Source organism: Cucurbita pepo, chromosome 20 (genome assembly GCF_057944985.1).
Source record: "Cucurbita pepo subsp. pepo isolate OVF chromosome 20, ASM5794498v1, whole genome shotgun sequence".
NCBI classification, from domain to species: domain Eukaryota; kingdom Viridiplantae; phylum Streptophyta; class Magnoliopsida; order Cucurbitales; family Cucurbitaceae; genus Cucurbita; species Cucurbita pepo.
In genome coordinates this window covers 5382418-5402461 of record NC_141817.1, presented here as the reverse complement: position 1 = coordinate 5402461, position 20044 = coordinate 5382418, and the positions used below count along the sequence as shown (strand labels likewise).

Below are 20044 nucleotides of genomic sequence, written 5' to 3'. Positions count from 1 at the left end.
TAGTGGATAGAAAGAAAAAAAAAACATATAATCAAATTACCTTTTTGTCCCCAAAAGTAAGAAAGAGAAAAAATAAAAATAAAAATAAAAATAAAACAATAAGGACCAAACTAACCTTTTCATGAAAAGTACAAGACAAAAGTGAACATTTAAAAGATGAAAGGCAAAAATATTTTTTTTTTAAAAAATCAAATAAAACTCCCTAATTTCCTATATTCAAACTAGATGGTTTACACAAATAAAAAATAAATAAATAAATATATTTTTCAGAAGAAAAGATAAAGAACGTTTAACTGAAATAACAACCCGCACACAAAGGCCTGTAATTTCTTACACAGAAGCAAGTGGGTAGACTGAAAGATGCGATATACCATTGAATGTGAAAAATAACGTCATATTCATATTCATTGAATGAACGGATAACTCAAGAAAAGAAAAGAAAGGAAGGCGTTAAAGAGTGGTGGTCCGGGATAATTGAAAATTAGGTAGGTGGAGGTTGGGGATAATAGGTGTATGGATTGGCGTAATTGGTTGAAGTGTAGAATTAAGGTTGAATTGGATGGATGTGTTGGGGGAGGGAGAAGGCAAAGCAGGCCCCCATGGCCCCCCCCATGGCCCCTCATGGCCCCTCCTCTTGATAGCCATTAGCATCCGCTTGTTGATAGGACAGGGCGCTGAGGGCGCTGAGGGCGCTGAGGGCGCTGAGGGCAGGGCCATCCCCCATTTGGATCACATGTGCATCACAGAGATTTCAATAAAGGAACTTACCTTTTTCAGCTTTCAAACTATATAATTTGTCACTCAATTTTTTAGTCAACAACCCAACCCATAAACCCATAAAGGAAATGCTTAGCTATCCTATTTAAGAGATTTTTGGGTTCGGGCCGAAGAAGCAATGTCACTCGATCATTATCAAATCGACTGCAATCTGATCCTAATCCCAACAGAGCGTCTTTTACTTCTAATAGGCCATGAGAATCATTCTCAACAAGTCCATAAAAAACGATCCCATTTTTTTTTATTGGGTCCAGATAGGGACCAAAGGTCACAATATGATGTGACTTATCATTTAAAGGAAAATTATGATTGAATGTAATTGTTATGTCAAGTGGTGCAAAACTCCCCTTTCTAAATTAAAAAGAAAAAAGAAAGTGGTTCGTTCAATTCTAAAGATAATCTTCATCGAGTATATGAAATGGTTGTTAGTGGTCCTTTAGGGAAGACGGACATAACTATTGTCCCCTCCAATAAATAGAAAGCAAAGTAAAGTAAAGTATGTAATTAGGTGAGATGTGAAGAAACTTAATACATAACCCAAATGTAGGTGAGATATTCAATTCCAAATTACACAAAATTGGTCCCATCTATGTTAATACACCATTTCTCCACCTCTATTTCTCTCCTTCCTCTCTTCGTTCAATTTAGGTAGGCTTCGACACAGATCTTCTGTTAAATCTACACCAAGCAAAGATAATAAGTGTTAGGCAACTTTTCCAATACTACCCGAGAACGCGAGCGAAGATCCATCGATGGTACCCCAACGTCGGTCGAAGGACCGAGAGCAAAACAATTTATGCATTGAACTCGTCGAATTTGAACATTCCTCACAAACAATGTAAAAAAAAAAAAAAAATAGCAACCATGACTTAGTTTTTCGCCGTACGTACAGTACTATAGGCTCTTTCATCGAGATTAAAGTCCCTGCACTACTTCCTAGGGGATCATCAAGATATTGGAAAGAGAAGACAATTTTTCAGATACTGCCCCAAGGACGCAAGCGAAGAGCTGCCAATGGCACCCCGATGTTAGTCGAACATAAACGGGCCAGGAGCAAAAATCATTTTTGGGTGATGGACATCGATCGTACATGTCAAAATCGTCAAATTTGAACATTCCTCACAACAATGTCAAAAAAATAACGACTGCAAGTGACAAATATCGTTACATCTATTCGTGTAACTTCGAAGGAAAGTATTTCCAGATAATAGATAATAGACAATAATGACATTCATCAAATAACGAGAAAAAAACAAGAACTAGAAATGGATGCTTAGATACTACAAGTTGTAGAATGCTCCTAAGGAGGTCGATAATCTTATCCTCATAGGTCGATGAAGCTAGTCATTAAAGTCACGACACGAGAGATGTATATAGTATGTGACAAAGATAAGGCCTGCCTACGAAAAAAGAATTCCTCCAGACAAAGTGTATGCATATACAGTGTGTTGCTAATATTCTCTCAAAAGGAAGTCCCAAGCCAATGGGTCCAACTTTTCACATCCTAAAACGTAGGCACATGGTATAAGACGCATAAAAATAGAAAGAGAAATGGGAGAATATTACTCTTAAACTTGAACGATAATCAAAACCTTATAAAGAATGTTTCGTTCTTCTCCCCAATCGATGTGGGATTTCACAATCCACCCTCCCCCTCCGGGGCCCAGCGTCTTTGCTGGCACTTGTTCCCTTCTCCAATCAATGTGGGACTCACCAATCCACCCCCTTTCAAGGCCCAGCGTCCTTGCTAGCACACCATCTCTTGTCCACCTCCCTTCGGTGCTCAGCCTCCTCGTTGGCACATCGCCCGGTGTCTAGTTCTAACACCATTTGTAACAGTCCAAACCCACCCAGCAGATATTGTCTTATTTGGGCTTTCCCTTTCGGGCTTCCACTTAAGGTTTTTAAAACGTGTATGCTAGGTAGAGGTTTCCACACCCTTATAAAGAATGCTTCGTACTCCTCCCCAACTGATGTGAGATTTCATAGTTCAGCCGGCAACTCCTCGATGCAAACAAATGAAAGAAAATGAATACAGCCAATAAGACATGACCTATATCAAATATAGAAAAGACCACAGATTAAAAGGAAAACAATGGATAGTTTAGCTATCCACCTTAAGATAGAGGATCTGCCTGGATTAGGATTTGTCACGTTCTCAAAATTGATATCAAAAAACTCAAATAATAATAGGATAATATAAGAGATGTACCAAGAATACAGCAGGATTTTGGTAATGAGCCGACTAGTCATGAGTGGATGCTATTAGCTCTACCTAGATCATATACATACATGACTCAAGTTTCCCCATCAACCTACGTTTCTACAACATTGTATGGGAAAAATGGAAAATAGTTAGATTGGCAGCTCACTGCGACATTTACCTCAAGCATCTTCCATTTTCACTTGATATTCATCAATGGTTTGCTTCATTCCATCCAACTTCGAAATCATGTATTCCAGTTTCTTGCAGCAAAGTTCATTAGTAATCCTTGAACTATAATCACACTTCTCGAATGGACGATATTCACACGCACTTTTGATTTCATCCCGCAACGTAACTTGGATATCCTGATTTCAAGGAGGACAAAATGTTTCACATTATTCCTCAAATATAATTCAAAGATTTAGGTGAAATATAGGATTGCATTGACTTGACACTTTTGATAAAGATGCCCCATCTTTGAACAGTACTAAAAAAGCATACCAGCCACACAACAATTATTCTTTAATTATTCTCTACAATCTGCTAGGAACCCGGTTACGTGAGTCAAATGGTAACAAATTGATATCAATCAGCAATAATATCCTTCCTCTACACTCCCGACTCCTAACCGACTCACCTAACAATCTAACGAGAAATTAACTGTCATTACGTAACGACCACCAATATCCCAAATACCCAGTAATACTCAAACACAATCATTCCACATTTTTTCTGGCAGGAACCAGAAACGGGGGAGAGCACTTTTTGTAATAAAACTTTATCTGAACTTCTGATCGGACTAAAATTAATATAATAATATTCTTTAAAAACAAAAACTAATCAAAGTTCAACTTTTTGTAAACCAGTTGTTTGAATGTAAGCTTTTCATGATAATTCCAAGTGAAGTTGCCATGAAAGTCTATTACATGCTCGAATTGACAGAGTAATGTAACTCTACAAGGAAGCCTTTACCAGATAACATACTAACACCAGTTTACAAATTCAAATTTGAAAGATCATTTATGTTATATAAGAAACAAAGGTTTTCATGGAGAAGAATGAAAAAAATGTACAAGACATACAAAGAAATAAGGCCAACAAACACTGCCTCAGCTCAAATACAAGGGAAAAAGGTCCAATGTAAAAGTATGAAACCAAGCTGGTAATTACAAAAAAATCTTGATTAATGGAGGCACATCACCAGACTCTACAAGAACTAAACCTATCCAACTCCTAAGATTCATCCCCAGACCTCTCAGATCCTCTAAAACTCCTCCTATTGTTCCTCTCCATCCTGCCCCACAAAATAGCCAAAAAAAACTTGCGACAAAATTCTTCCTCTATCATACCTTCCCGATCAAAGAGAAACCATGTTGCTAAAGCAAATGCGAAAGCCCTGAAAAATCGACTCCAAATGAGAAAAGCAAAAGGACAATTCCACATAAAATAGTCAAGATCATCCTCCTTCCAACAAACACACTATTGCTGATTCTACACTAATGATGAATGTCTTTCAAGATAATCTTGCGTGTTCACTCTCCCTTCAGAGCTAGCCAAGAATTTCACCTTTTAGGAATTTCAACCTAGTAAAGAGAGGAAAATGCAGAGGTACCCAAGAAGGGAGAGAACAAATAAAATGAAAAAACGTTACAAGAGAAACCCCGTTACAACTTAGGAGCCGAATACTTGGAATCCTTTCTCCCATGATGGAAAATGTGATCAGACACAATAGAAATGTGCTTAGTATTAGGATAACCAGAAGTAATTTTAACCTAGGGTTCCATGTGACCACGCAAAAACCCAGGTCACTGTGACAACCCCAACCATTGACCACCGTGCGACAACCAACTACCAACTGACAGAGATCTACATGAACAAAGTTTCCGACAAGTCTTAGCAGCTTTTCAAGTTGTTTTCCTGACTCCACTCTCTCTATGCCAACACTCCAAGTGGCCTCTGAAGTGAAACAGAGTATATCATCAACTAGTCTCGACCACACGACAACCCCGACCACCTGCAACAACCCCAACCGCAGTGGAATAATCAACTTCCAACCAACAGAGTCCCATGTGAACAATTCTTCCATCACAACCCCCAACACGACAACCCCAACCACCTGCAACAACCCCAACCGCAGTGGAATAATCAACTTCCAACCAACAGAGTCCCATGTGAACAATTCTTCCATCACAACCCCCAACACGACAACCCCAACCACCTGCAACAACCCCAACCGCAGTGGAATAATCAACTTCCAACCAACAGAGTCCCATGTGAACAATTCTTCCATCACAACCCCCAACCTCTCTACGTTTGTGATCTCCACTAGACGCCCAACAATCTACTCAAACCACTACAAGGCTCAACGAACAAAGCTGTTTTTTTGTTGAATATCCGGTAAACTCGCAGTGCAACTTAATCTAGAGATGTCCATGAGGAGGGGCGGGAATAGGGAAGACTTCCCATCCCATGCCCACCCCCTTTTCATTCAACATCCCCGTGAAATTCTCCATTTATTTTTTCAAAGATTATCAAGGCGAGGAATCCCCCACGAGGATTGTGCAGGGATCAAGTTCCCCACAGGGAATTTTATCTCAACTTTTTATTGTCTTCAAAAAATGGTTTTTCTGAAGAAATTTTTGTAATGCATAATTTCCAGTTTCTGATATAGTTTTTATTAAAAATGTAAACAAAAATCTTATATATGTTCTACCAACATCATTTCTAATCAAATTTTAGTATTACAGCATAAACTTCCACAAAAAAAAAAAAAAAAAAAAAAAAAAAAAAAAAAAAAAAGAAATCAACATAGTTTTAACTTAAATATTACAATCATAGTCTTAAAACCTTAGATATTGTAGTATATAAGTAATAATATTTATAATAAGCACCCAAGTTCATTGGAACCCAATTTCACAAACTTTGGGATTATTAGCCAAAATAAAGTATAATAGGCTGAAATAAAATAATGGACAATGTGTAAAGTGATGAAAATGTAATTGTAAGACAGAAAATATTTTAAAAAATAACTGATTTATTATAATTTGTAATGTATATATATATATATATATCAAAGGGGCGAGGCGGGGAGGGGAATTGGGTGGGGATGGGGACGAAGAATACCCGTCCCCATCCCCAGCCCCGTTTATCGAACAGGAAGAAATCTCTCCCCTTTCCCCATTTAAACGGGGATTTCCAACCCAATTTGGGACGGGCCCCCACAAGGCCCTAGCTCCGCAGGATAAATGGACATCTCTAGCTTTATCTAACTACAACCCATAGCATCCAACGGCCTCCCAAGCACGAAGAATGTTGATGGTGTGAAGATTGGGTGACTCTAATAGCTAACAGAAGAATAAAGATTATGTAAATGGACAACTTGTTTGTTGCATTGAAGAATGTTGATGGTGTGAATATTGGGCGAGTCTAATAGATAGCAGAAGAGTAAGGATTGTGTTAAGATTTACCAACTTCATTTTTTGTTGTGGGTATCCAGTAGTTGATTATTGGAATTTGGGCTAAGGTATCAGCACTAGAAGTCCAAAAGAATGTGGTCATTGAAAAACAGATGGCACATACAGCAAGTGTTATGAACCCCTCATCTCACAGACCAAGTCCCATGGCACCACCTCCTACACTGCCATCTATTAAGAATCACGGTGTTCCAAATGTTCCAACTGGACCTATTACACGATCCAAGGCAAAGAAGATTCAACAAACATTCATTCTTCATCTACAAAATTGAATTGGCTCAGTTCAACCATCATTTCTAGAATTAGAAGCTGATGCGATTGACGAAGGACAACTGAATATTTGCACAGTTGAAGTTGGAAAACTTTAAAATATCAACAACAGGGTTTGAACCTACACGAGTGAAGCCCAATAGATTTCAAGTTTGTCTTCTTAGCCACTCAAAAACATATCAACCTTTGTTGGAAGACTTTATTGTTTTTTTTCGTTTTCATTTTGTAATGGTCAAATGATCTGTTATGTAAAAATCAGATTGGTGAATGAATGAAATTGAGACGCTTTCCTTAGAAATTCGAGCATCAATTTTGCCATTTCTAAGTTTCAAACAATTCTTGTGGTAGAATTGCATCCGAGCCATTCAATCAAGCCTTGATCAAGTTCGATTGTGGAGCCATTCAATCAAGCCTTGATCAAGTTCGATTGTGGAACCATTAAATCAAGCCTTGATCAAGTTCGATTGTGGAGCTATTCAATCAAGTCTTGATCAAGTTCGATTGCGGAGTGACTCAATTTAGAACAAGGTTCCAAATCTTGCTTCTAGATTCATTCAATCAAACTTTGATCAAATTTGAGGGTGAAATGACTCAATTTAGAACAAGGTTCCCCATTCAATCAAATCTTATCAAGTTATTCATTCAATCAAACCTTGATCAAGTTTGAGGGTGAAATGACTCAATTTAGAACAAGGTTCCCCATTCAATCAAGTTTTATCAAGTTCGATTGTGAAGGGACTCAATTTAGAACAAGGTTCCAAATCTTGCTTTCAGATCTTCGATCATAAGAGGTAATCTTTCGATCATAAGAGGTAATCTAATTCTAGCCTTATCTCTTGGTTGATTCAAATTTCGTAGTAATCTAATTCTAGCCTTATCTCTTGGTTGATCCAAATTTCGTAGAAGGAGGTGTTAATTACTTTGATTCAAGGGTTCTTGCTTCAACCTAACATATTGTGGGTATTTTTACATAACATATTGGGGTAGGATGGGGTATTTTTACCTAACATATTGGGGTAGAATTGCATCCGAGCTTTTGTTGAAGCAAGAACCCTTGAATCAAAGTAATTAACACCTCTTTATACGAAATTTGGATCAACCAAGAGATAAGGCTAGAATTAGATTACCTCTTACGATCGAAGATCTAGAAACAAGATTTGGAAACTTATTCTAAATTGAGTCACTTCACCATCGAACTTGATCAAGGCTTGATTGAATGGGGAACCTTGTTCTAAATTGAGTCATTTCACCCTCGAACTTGATCAAGGTTTGATTGAATGAATCTAGAAGCAAGATTTGGAACCTTGTTCTAAATTGAGCACTTCACAATCGAACTTGATCAAGACTTGATTGAATGGATCTACAAGCAAGATTTGAAACCTTGTTCTAAATTGAGTCACTCCACAATCGAACTTGATCTAAGGCTTGATTGAATGGCTCGGATGCAATTCTACCCCAAGAATTGCTTGAAACTTAGAAATGGCAAAATTAATTTCAATTTCATTCATTCACCTCTAATTTTTACATAACATATTGTGGGTATTTATAGTCTCCCGACAAAAGACGTTTGTGGCCGGGATTCAATCCCAATTCCCTTCAATCTCCACAAAAGACGAAGTCAATTTTGACCATTTGACCATTACAAAATGAAAACGAAAAAACAATAAAGTCTTCCAACAAACGTTATGTTTGAGTAGCTAAGGAGACAAACTTGAAATCTATTGGGCTTCACTCGGGTAGATTCAAACCCTGTTGGTGATATTTTAAAGTTTTCCAACTTCAACCGTACAAATATTCAATTGTCCTTCATCAATCGTATCAGCTTCTAATTCTAGAAATGATGGTTGAACCGAGTCGATCCAATTTTGTAGATGAAGAATGAATGTTTGTTGAATCTTCTTCACTTTGGATCGTGTAATAGGTCCAGTTGAAACATTTGGAACACCGTGATTCTTATCACCATCATTGACGGAAAGACCTATTCAATCGAGCTAAATGACAGATATAGGGAAACAAGAATAAAACTATAGGAGATCATATGAGTACCAACTGTAACGACCCGACTTATCCTGACGGTAGCGGTCAGGGCCGTTATGAAAGATAATGCGATTTATTTGGAAAAAGAATGAAAATCATGCCGAATTTTATTAGAAATCACGTGCGGGGTACCCCTTTAAAATTTCGCAAAACAATGCCGCCTAAAGCTATTTAAAACAAGGAGGAAATTTGAATCAAAAGAAGTCTGATGTGTCCGCCTAGTTCCCACAAACTAGGCATCCACAGCATAGTTTAAATTAATACAAAAGAGCGGAAACGTCTCACATAAAAAATGAGACTACAAGAAAAACATAAAAATCCTTGAATCGCCCCGTGACTGACTTTGGCATCCTACTCGTCACCTCCGTGCCACAGCTTCGCCTGAAAAATCATTTACAAAAAAAACAAGGTGAGTATAAAAATACTCAGTAAGGACCTCCCCTATTGGGGGTCAACATATGAATCGTCATAAGGCGATCAGCCAAAACACGCAGCAGGTGATTATTGCCACCACCACCTCAACGGCACTTTCAATCCTTAAAGTGGTTATTCCTAGTTGGTTACCCGAAACACACAGCGTGTAACCACTACCACGAGGACCTCACCTCCTTATTTCCTCCCATTGACTATCAACGGCTGGTTACCCGATACACACAGCGTATAACCATTACTGGATAGTCTTTTCTAGAATCACCCCAAACGTGACTAGTGGTGGCTAGTTACCCGAATCACACAGTGAGTAACTATTACCACAATCCTTACTCATGGCTACCTACAAGCACATTATGTCGGCAATAGACACATATCGTCAGACTGCCCAACCTAACCATATTACTCTACGATCTGAATACACAACATTCCGATTACACGACCATTCGATTACACAACCATCAGAATATACGACAATCAGAACATACGACAATCAAAATATACGACAATCAGAATACATAGCAATCAGGATACATGTCAACCAGGTTGCATAATATTACACACAGAGATCAGATTGTTCCTGGCAAACGGATTACCCAGCACCTAGCCCACAGACGATTCTGTTCGACTCATTTTCAAAAAACAAAACGTTTATTTTCAACAGGCGAGTCCCTTACCTGAGGAGCTGCGTTCTTGGCCTTTCCTAATCAACGACGATCCGACTCCACTCGAATTGAGCCTTCCTTCTACGTAGGCGTTGAACCTTTGCTATGTCTAACCTTCTTGAGGTCGATTTTGGCAACGACGATGTCGTTCCCTTGTGGCGGCGATGTGGTGCTAGGCGGATGTTTTCTGATATGGGAAGGGGCGCAGAACGGTGTGGAAACAATCGGTTGCGAGGCCGGACCGTTGGGTGGTCGTGGCTGAAGGGAGAAACGTGAAACAAAAACAAGAAAAGAGAAGGAAGGGTGGCGGCTGGAGTAATGGGTTTCCTCCTATTGAACCCTAGGTTTATTTATTTATTTTGGGTTTCCTCCTATTGAACCCTAGGTTTATTTATTTATTTTTTTTTTATTGTGTCGTGGGCCCAAAACGTGGGCTTTACAATATTCCCCCCAAAAAGAAACTTTCGTCCTCGAGAGCTTCACTTAAATACATAAGGCTTGCGCTACTTACTTTCCGCTCTGAAGAGCTCAGGGTATCTGCTCATCATTTCCTCCTCTCATTCCCAAGTGGCTTCTTCCAGCTGGTGATTCCGCCATAATACCTTGACCAACGCGATCTCTCGATTACGTAGGGTTTTCACTTTTCTATCCACAATTTGCACTGGTTTCTCCTCATAGTTCAAACTCTTATCCAACCGTAGAGGTTTGAAATCTATCACATGTGATGGGTCAGATATGTATAGTCGCAACATCGATACATGGAACACATTGTGGACTCCTGAGAGTATAGGTGGTAGGGCCAACCGGTAAGCTACTTGTCCCACTCGCTCAAAAATCTCAAATGGTCCAATGAAGCGTAGGCTTAACTTCCCTTTGTGCCCGAACCTAAGAACGCCTTTCATGGGAGCCACCTTAAGGAATACTTTGTCTCCCACCTCAAATTCTAAATCTCTTCGTCTTACATCTGCATAACTCTTTTGCCTGCTTTGTGTCATACGCATTCTAGCCCTTATTTTCTGGATAGCCTCATTAGTTGCTTGCACTAAATCGGGGCCCAACAACTTGCGTTCTCCCACTTCGTCCCAACACAATGGGGATCGACACTTCTTCCCGTATAAGGCCTCAAACGGTGCCATACCCAACGTCGCTTGATAACTGTTGTTATAAGCGAACTCTATGAGATGCAGGTGTGTGTCCCAACTACCGGCAAAGTCCAACATACAGGCCCGTAACATGTCCTCCAGGTGGCGAAATCCTGCACAAACCGCCGATAATACCCTGCTAGTCCAAGGAAACTTCGTACTTCCGTCACTGTGGTCGGGCGAGGCCAATTCGTCACCGCTTCAATATTTGTTGGGTCCATGGTGATTCCCATGCTTGAAACTACATGCCCAAGAAATCCCACATGTTCTGCCCAGAATTCACACTTGGAGAACTTTGCAAACAACTTGTTCGTTCTCAGAGTGGTCAACACTTTTTGGAGATGTTCCTCGTGTTCCCTAGGCTTGGAATACACCAGGATATCATCGATGAAGACGATCACGAAGTTGTCTAAAAACTCTTTGAACACTTTGTTCATCAACCCCATAAATGCTGCTGGAGCGTTGGTCAAGCCAAACGACATTACCCTAAACTCGTAATGTCCATACCTTGTGCGAAAGGCTGTCTTTGAGATATCACCCTCCTTAATCCTTAACTGATGGTAGCCTGACCGTAAATCAATCTTTGAGAACACAACTGCTCCTTGCAATTGGTCGAACAGGTCGTCGATTCGGGGGAAAGGATACTTGTTTTTAATTGTCACTTTGTTAAGTTCCCGATAGTCCATGCATAAGCGCATAGAGCCGTCCTTCTTCTTCATAAATATCACTGGGGCTCCCCAAGGAGACACATTTGGTCGTATAAAGTCTTTGCTTAGTAGTTCTTGAAGTTGCAACTTTAGTTCTTTCAGTTCAGCAGGGGCCATTCTGTACAGGGCTCTTGATATATGGGTTGTTCCTGGCTCAAGTACAATTTTGAATTCCATCTCACGCTCTGGGGGTAGGCCCGGGAGATCTTCTGGGAACACGTCCACGAATTCTCTCACTACTGGCACTGAGTTAATGCTCGCCTCAGTTCGCCCTGATTCCACCACATGAGCTAATATCCCCTAAGCACCCCGAGATAACATCTTCCTTGCCTTTAATGCCGAGACTATCCTTGAGACCGTTTCCTCCTTGGTCCCCTTGAACTTGAAGCTTGGTTGACCAGGAGGTCTGAACACCACCTCCTTGTTGAAGCAATCGATGGATGCATGGTTTTTAGCTAACCATTCCATCCTTAAGATGACGTCAAAATTGGCCATATCTAGGACTATCAGCGTCACATCCATTGTGTGGTTTGACACACACAACTGACAGTCCTTTACCCTCTCGAAGGCTTCCATACTTACCCCTGCTGGGGTACCCACAGACAACCCGTACCCTAGCAGTTCAACTTCTACTCTTGCGTGTTTTACAAGATTAGTGGAGATAAAAGAGTGGGTTGACCCGGAATCAAATAAGACCCGTGCATAATACCCAAGAATAGAGAGCGTACATGTGACTGCAGTGTTGGAGTTTTCTGCCTCCAACGAGTGGATAAAGTCAGCTCACTTCCTCCCAGGGAAGTCCACTTATTCCGTGGATAAATGGGCTCAGTTGTACTTGAAAAAGGTAACAAGATTGCACGGGGTACTGGTATCCATTGTGTCAGATAGGGATCCTCGTTTCACATCAAAGTTTTGGAAAAGCCTTCAGAAAGCGTTGGGTACACGGGTAGAGTTTAGTACAGCATTCCACCCATAGACGGATGGGCAAACCCCGAACGTTTAAACCAGATTCTGGAGGACATGTTACGGGCCTGTATGTTGGACTTTGCCGGTAGTTGGGACACACACCTGCATCTCATAGAGTTCGCTTATAACAACAGTTATCAAGCGACGTTGGGTATGGCACCGTTTGAGGCCTTATACGGGAAGAAGTGTCGATCCCCATTGTGTTGGGACGAAGTGGGAGAACGCAAGTTGTTGGGCCCCGATTTAGTGCAAGCAACTAATGAGGCTATCCAGAAAATAAGGGCTAGAATGCGTATGACACAAAGCAGGCAAAAGAGTTATGCAGATGTAAGACGAAGAGATTTAGAATTTGAGGTGGGAGACAAAGTATTCCTTAAGGTGGCTCCCATGAAAGGCGTTCTTAGGTTCGGGCACAAAGGGAAGTTAAGCCTATGCTTCATTGGACCATTTGAGATTTTTGAGCGAGTGGGACAAGTAGCTTACCGGTTGGCCCTACCACCTATACTCTCAGGAGTCCACAATGTGTTCCATGTATCGATGTTGCGACTATACATATCTGACCCATCACATGTGATAGATTTCAAACCTCTACGGTTGGATAAGAGTTTGAACTATGAGGAGAAACCAGTGCAAATTGTGGATAGAAAAGTGAAAACCCTACGTAATCGAGAGATCGCGTTGGTCAAGGTATTATGGCGGAATCACCAGCTGGAAGAAGCCACTTGGGAATGAGAGGAGGAAATGATGAGCAGATACCCTGAGCTCTTCAGAGCGGAAAGTAAGTAGCGCAAGCCTTATGTATTTAAGTGAAGCTCTCGAGGACGAAAGTTTCTTTTTGGGGGGAATATTGTAAAGCCCACGTTTTGGGCCCACGACACAATAAAAAAAAATAAATAAATAAACCTAAGGTTCAATAGGAGGAAACCCATTACCCTAGTCGCCACCCTTCCTTTTTTTTTTTTTTTTGTTTCACGTTTCTCCCTTCAGCCACGGCCCCGGAACCGATTGTTTCCACACCGTTCCGCGCCCCTTCCCATATCAGACAACATCCGCCCAGCACCACATCGCCACCGCAAGGGAACGACATCGTCGTTGCCAAAACAGACCTCAAGAGCGTTAGACGTAGCAAAGGTTCAACGCCTACGTAGGAGGAAGGCTCAATTCGAGGGGAGTCAGATCGTTGTTGATTAGGAAAGGCCAAGAACGCAGCTCCTCAGGTAAGGGACTCGCCTGTTGAAAATAAATGTTTTGTTTTTTGAAAATGGGTCGAACAGAATCGTCTGTGCGCTAGGTGCTGGGTAATCCATTGCCAGGAACAATCTGATCTCTGTGTGTAATATTATGCAACCTGGTTGACATGTATCCTGATTGCTATGTATTCTGATTGTCGTATGTTCTGATTATCGTATATTCTAATGGTTGTGTAATCGAATGGTTGTGAAATCGGATGGTTGTGTAATCGGAATGTTGTGTATTCAGATCGTAGAGTAATATGGTTAGGTTGGGTAGTCTGACGATGTGTCTATTGCCGACATAATGTGCTTGTAGGTAGCCATGAGTAAGGATTGTGGTAATAGTTACTCGCTGTGTGTATCGGGTAACTAGCCGTTGACAGTCAATGGGAGGAAATAAGGAGGTGAGGTCCTCGTGGTAGTGGTTACACGCTGTGTGTTTCGGGTAACCAACTAGAAATAACCACTTTAAGGATTGAAAGTGTCGTTGAGGTGGTGGTGGCAAGCTGCGTGTTTTGGCTGATCGCCTTATGACGATTCATATGTTGACCCCCAATAGGGGAGTTCCTTACTGAGTATTTTTATACTCACCCTGTTTTTTTTAAATGATTTTTCAGGCAAAGCTGTGGCACGGAAGTGACGAGTAGGATGCCAAAGTCAGTCACGGGGTGATTCAAGGATTTTTATGTTTTTCTCGTAGTCTCATTTTTTTGGGAGAGACGTTTCCGCTCTTTTGTATTAATTTAAACTATGCTGTGGATGCCTAGTTTGTAGGAACTAGGCGGCCACATCAGATTCCTTTGATTCAAATTTCCTCTTTGTTTTAAATAGCTTTAGGCGGCATTGTTTTGCGAAATTTTAAAGGGGTACCCCGCACGTGATTTCTAATAAAATTCTGCATGGTTTTCATCCTTTTTCCAAATAAATCGCATTATCTTTCATAACAGCCCTGACCGCTACCGTCAGGATAAGTCGGGTCGTTACAGTCGGGACGTTTGTGGTCGGGATTCAATCCCAATTCCAAAGACGAAGTCAATTTTGACCATTTGACCATTACAAAATGAAAACGAAAAAACAATAAAGTCTTCCAACAAACGTTATGTTTGAGTAGCTAAGGAGACAAACTTGAAATCTATTGCGCTTCACTCGGGTAGATTCAAACCCTGTTGTTGATATTTTAAAGTTTTCCAACTTCAACCGTACAAATATTCAATTGTCCTTCGTCAATCGTATCAGCTTCTAATTCTAGAAATGATGGTTGAACCGAGCCGATCCAATTTTGAAGATGAAGAATGAATGTTTGTTGAATCTTCTTCGCCTTGGATCGTGTAATAGGTCCAGTTGGAACATTTGGAACACCGTGATTCTTATCACCATCATTGACAGAAAGACCTATTCAATCGAGCTAAATGACATATATAGGGAAACAAGAATAAAACTATAGGAGATCATATGAGATTCTTTCCGATGTCGGACAACATCTTATTACACTCTACTATTGGCTCCATTAAACTAAAAGTTCTTCAAGGAAAAATGTTTACCAGAAAAGACCATTGCATGGGAATAATGATGGTGTTATTTTTATTCTAGTGGGTGAAGACTAAAAAGGATGGACAACTTTCCTCAACCTCATTGAAAATTGCCCCCATCGTTCACCAAAAAACCTGATCAATAACCAAAACCTATTCAACCTCATAATAGAAAGAAAAACCACAACTTTTCCTATACCACAACTTTTCCTATCAACCCTCACAGCCCTTGCTTACCATTAAAAAACCATCACAAAAGCCAGAAAATCCAAAGGCAGCTACATAAACTTACCTTTCGATCCTCAACAACAAGGGAAGATGGTCATCACAAAAGGGAAGATGGTCATCACAGAGGTTTTCCCATCCCAGTCCCTATCCTATGGATACATTGGTGATCATTACTCATAAACCCTTCCACCACGATTGGTTCATGAAAAACATAAGCATATAATCTCTATTCAGTGATTTTTGCCATCCAAATCCTTCTAAGGCGGACAAAGCGATCAATGACACAAACTGAAGATAAACCTGAATAGAGGAGAAAAAATTGGACTGCAAAAATTTCCAAACCCATGATGCAAACACAACTCGCAACAAACCCAAGAGAAAAGAACGAACGGATCTTGTAGGAGGATTCCCGAGAAATTCTGCGATTTCTTCCCCGGAATCGGATGATTATTCATCTGCTTCTCACTCACCTTCCGTGAATAGCCGGGACCGCTGAGAACAGAATAGTGTTCGTGGCCAAAGGTGAATAAAGCCCTAGCTTCTAGAGTTCGCTGCTTTTCCCAGGGCATATACATCACACATCCTGGCCTGGATCAAATAAAGACTCTGGGGTTCCAGCGGGCCCCTGCTGGCACGAAATCATGAAGAAGCTGGAATAACTCAGAAAGAAGCTGGAATAACTCAGAGAGTGGCGCTGAGAAAGAACAGGCAGACCAATCCCTGAACGTAGTCCAACCTTCGGTCCTTCTGATTCCGAGAACCCCTATTTTTAGGGATAAAAGAGTCCATTTTCCCTGATTTCCCAGTATTTTTAGGGTCAAAACAAACCAGTAAACAAAGACTGAAGCAAGACAAGATGAATGAGACTTTACAGGAGGGGGTTCCGGACATCAGAACGCAAGCGCCGGAATCGAACAGAACGTCCGAGGACGAAAGAAAAATGCTTCGCGGGGAACTCCTTTCATGTCGGCTCGTGCCGGTTACGGCCAGAGAGAGAGGAAAGCCGGTGAAGGAAAGAGTTAGGGAGACAAAAGCTTGGAGCTGAAAGAAAAGATTTTGTATCCACGGGTAAAAGATTCAAATCGGTTTTTCCCTAAGGAAAGCTGCTTCAAGCTAATTTATTCTATCCCGATCCTGTCTCGGGTAAAGGCGCATTAGTTATATCAAACTAATGGAAGAATCCATGGTCGATTAGATGGTCGGTGCAAGGCCAGAAATTTGAACACATTGATTCCTTCTTTCACTCTGACGTACCATTTATTAATTAATGTTATCCAGAACAAACCCAATCGAAAGAAGCAGATTCAAACAACCTACATGCCTTTTTTATGAACGGCTACAATGCTTCAACTCTTTTGATGGTAGTGCTCCTCTTGAGATGAACGGTGTTGACAAACGGTCACTCTAATATGATGACTCAAACTCTAAACCTTAGCCCTACTTGGAAGAGAAGAAACCCTAATGGAAAAAAGGAAATAAATTCTAAAAACCCTATATTTTAGATGAGAGAGTTACATTTGTATATGCATACAGAAGACCCTAAACTAAAAGAATATATAATTACAATAAATAACAACTATACATGAAAAAAGATTTTAAAAAAACATATATTATAATAGAAATGAAGACCAGCAACTTCAACTGCCTGTCAGTCAGTAAGGGAACAACGAAAACCAAGGGATACCAAGAAGAAATTATCAAAAGAGGGCAAGCCAGAGGCTATCAAATGGATCCTCTATCTGAAAAGTGATAGAGTTGTGGGAATAGAGCACGAAGGGTTTCATCTCCACCCAAGTATCCTCCAAAATATAATAGTTAGCACCTTCGCCCATCAAACAATTAAAATTTGAGAAGATAAAAGGAAAACATGAAGCAATAGCAGTCTACGGACTAGAACCCTTAAACGAAACTTGAGAACCATTTGATCGAATAACCAAACATTCAAATAAGAAATCAATTGCCAAATTATACAAAAGGAACCCAACTTTCATGGAGGAAAAAGAAACAAAAGAAGACAGAAGGGTCAAATCAAAATAATAAATAAATAAATAAATAAATAAACAACTGCAACACAAACACTAGACCTACAAAATTGACGCCCCAAAAGGAACCCAACAGGCCCTAACCTAGCTAAAATTGAGGAAGAAAAGGGTTTAAGAATAAAACCAACAAATAATTACAAAAGTTGTTAAACACAGACGCCCAATGTGAGGCGATAAACCTAGCTAAATTTGAAACAAAACATTTGACGTGAAGAACCACGGTCAAACACAGAAGACTCACCTTGATGAATTGCATGAACTCACTGCAATGATTGTTGACAAATTCCTTTCTTGGACCAGCAGGGTTGGCAAGCTCTTCCATGACTCCCCCTGCAAGCTCCAAAACCCTCACAATTCTCTGCAGGAATGGAACACAAAAATTGGCCGTAAGAAATCTTGTGGTACAATTAAAGACCATGCAAAGAACTAGAAACAAAAAATTTAGGGTATAGAAAGTTAGTCCAACCTTCTCCACATTTTGAAGGCGTTGCAACGAAGTATTCTGGGTCAGCGGATCCATCAAGAGCTATCCTGTCTGTGACAAATCTCACAGCAATTAAGAATTTTAAACTAACTGATCTGTGAACAAAATAAAATTAAGAGAATAAATAAATAAAGTTAAAATAGTGTACGCATAACTGTTAACATCTCTTAAACTTGAATTGTTGAAATAATGAATTACAAGTCGAATTTCCATGACTAGTGGCGTTCCTAATCAAAAGAATTCAAATGAACTTTGGAAGGAACATCAAATTGTGAGTCATAACCGATCACAGGTTTCAGACATTATTGAACATCTGATAAAGATAAAATTCAAACATATAATAGAAAAGAACATCTGATAAGGAAATTAAAGTACGCTTGTTAACTTTGAACATTTTCTATATCTTTTTACATCATGAAGTACGAAGCACATAGACGGCTATTAACGGATCTTATTTCAAGTAAATTCGAAGTATCAGTGATTATTGGTTAATGATTTAAATTTAAAGAAAAGGATCATCGTGTTCTCCCCAACTATAATCTACAAATCTACAAACAAAAGTACGGTGGAAGTTGTTGGGTCGATCAATCTAACTCCTACAAGCTTAGGACTAAAAGAGAATTGGATAATACAATAGATTACTTAATAAAGAAGAACGGAGATGCTAAAAAATTCATGGTTACCAAAACAGAGCAATTTCCAGAAGAGACCGAACAGATACAAATTTGATTAAAGCCCCAATTGATTAACATATGCAACAAATCAAAAGGCAAAACACGGCTGTTCGAGAAGTCCAAATTTGCTGAAGGATGTGTTCTGTTTTTCGTTTCTATTTGGCTATTGTTTATGAAAATTCAAAAAAAAAAAAAAAAAAAAAAAAAAAAAAAAAAAAAAAAAATCAAAACTCCTCCATTCTTTCATCATTAGACAAGTACTAATTTGTGTTTTCTAGTGAGAAGAAACGCATAGATGGAGATCGGGAAAATACCAGTAAAAACAAGGAGTGTGGATGCGGCGGCAGCACTGATCGGAAGAGAAGCGGCAACGGCACTGGGATGCTGATACGGAGGAGACGGCCGGGAAGAAGAAGAAGAAAAATAAGGTGAGACACGTGAGAGTGAGTGAGAGAGGAAGATGGAAAAGGTTTGGGTTTTTCTCTTTCGTTTATTTATTTATTTATTATTTTATTTTTTTTTTGTCTAAATATTTAAGTACAATTGTGTGTATTCTTGGATATTATGTGTGGGTGTTATTATGCACTTTTATATCTTAACAACTTTTGTTAAACATTTAAAAAAAAAAATCTTTTTAATATGATTAAAACATAGGTTTATATATATGTAGTAGTAAATAGGGGCGGTTTGAAAACACAAAATTAGTAAGTTTAAGACTGGGTTAGTCCATGGTCCTCTCTCTAAAGTACACTCCCATCCACAACCAGCTCTTAGTTACTTAAAGAAAAAAAAAATGGAGTTAAACTTAGTAAGTAGTCTACTTGTGGGCTCCTAATCGTGATCTTAAGCTAGGATATTACTTCTTGTTATCTTTCCATAAACGAAACCTTAGAGGTTATCATGACATGCATATTTTTGCCCGAAAAAAGTCCAAAATAACCCTCAACTTTTCTCCCTAGGAGCGCACAGGTGGTGCTATCATAGTCTTGTCATCCATGATCTTAGGAGCGCACAGGTGGTGCTATCATAGTCTTGTCATCCATGATCTTAGAATTAGAATCCAAGGTTGTGTGTGATGAAGATATTTGAGTGGTGTGGGTTAAAAAACGAAGAACAAGGCATAGGAGGTATGAAAATCCACACGTGAAGTTTTAAATCTTGACAATTAATCAGAATGAAATCC

General features: G+C 39.7%; 1 protein-coding gene and 2 pseudogenes across 7 annotated transcripts; 1 reads left to right on the top strand and 2 right to left on the bottom strand.

Annotated features, from left to right (window-relative positions):
• Positions 1–1252: 1252 nt before the first annotated feature.
• Positions 1253–19337, bottom strand: LOC111783702 (mediator of RNA polymerase II transcription subunit 11). Of its 7 annotated transcripts, none has more exons than XM_087120821.1 (4): positions 19176–19337; positions 17945–18282; positions 3162–3348; positions 1253–1455 (listed from the first exon to the last, which is right to left on the bottom strand). In XM_087120821.1, the coding sequence occupies exons 2-3, from the start codon at positions 18221–18223 to the stop codon at positions 3163–3165; spliced, it is 465 nt and encodes a 154-aa protein (XP_086976947.1). In that variant the 5' UTR covers positions 18224–18282; positions 19176–19337; the 3' UTR covers positions 1253–1455; position 3162. The 7 variants fall into 7 exon arrangements, with proteins under 7 accessions (XP_086976947.1, XP_086976945.1, XP_086976946.1 ...); XM_087120819.1 differs by lacking the exon at positions 1253–1455 and adding an exon at positions 1738–1785; XM_087120820.1 differs by lacking the exon at positions 1253–1455 and adding an exon at positions 2008–2177.
• Positions 10361–11033, bottom strand: LOC147786423 (uncharacterized; annotated as a pseudogene).
• Positions 11111–14544, top strand: LOC147786422 (uncharacterized; annotated as a pseudogene).
• Positions 19338–20044: the final 707 nt, after the last annotated feature.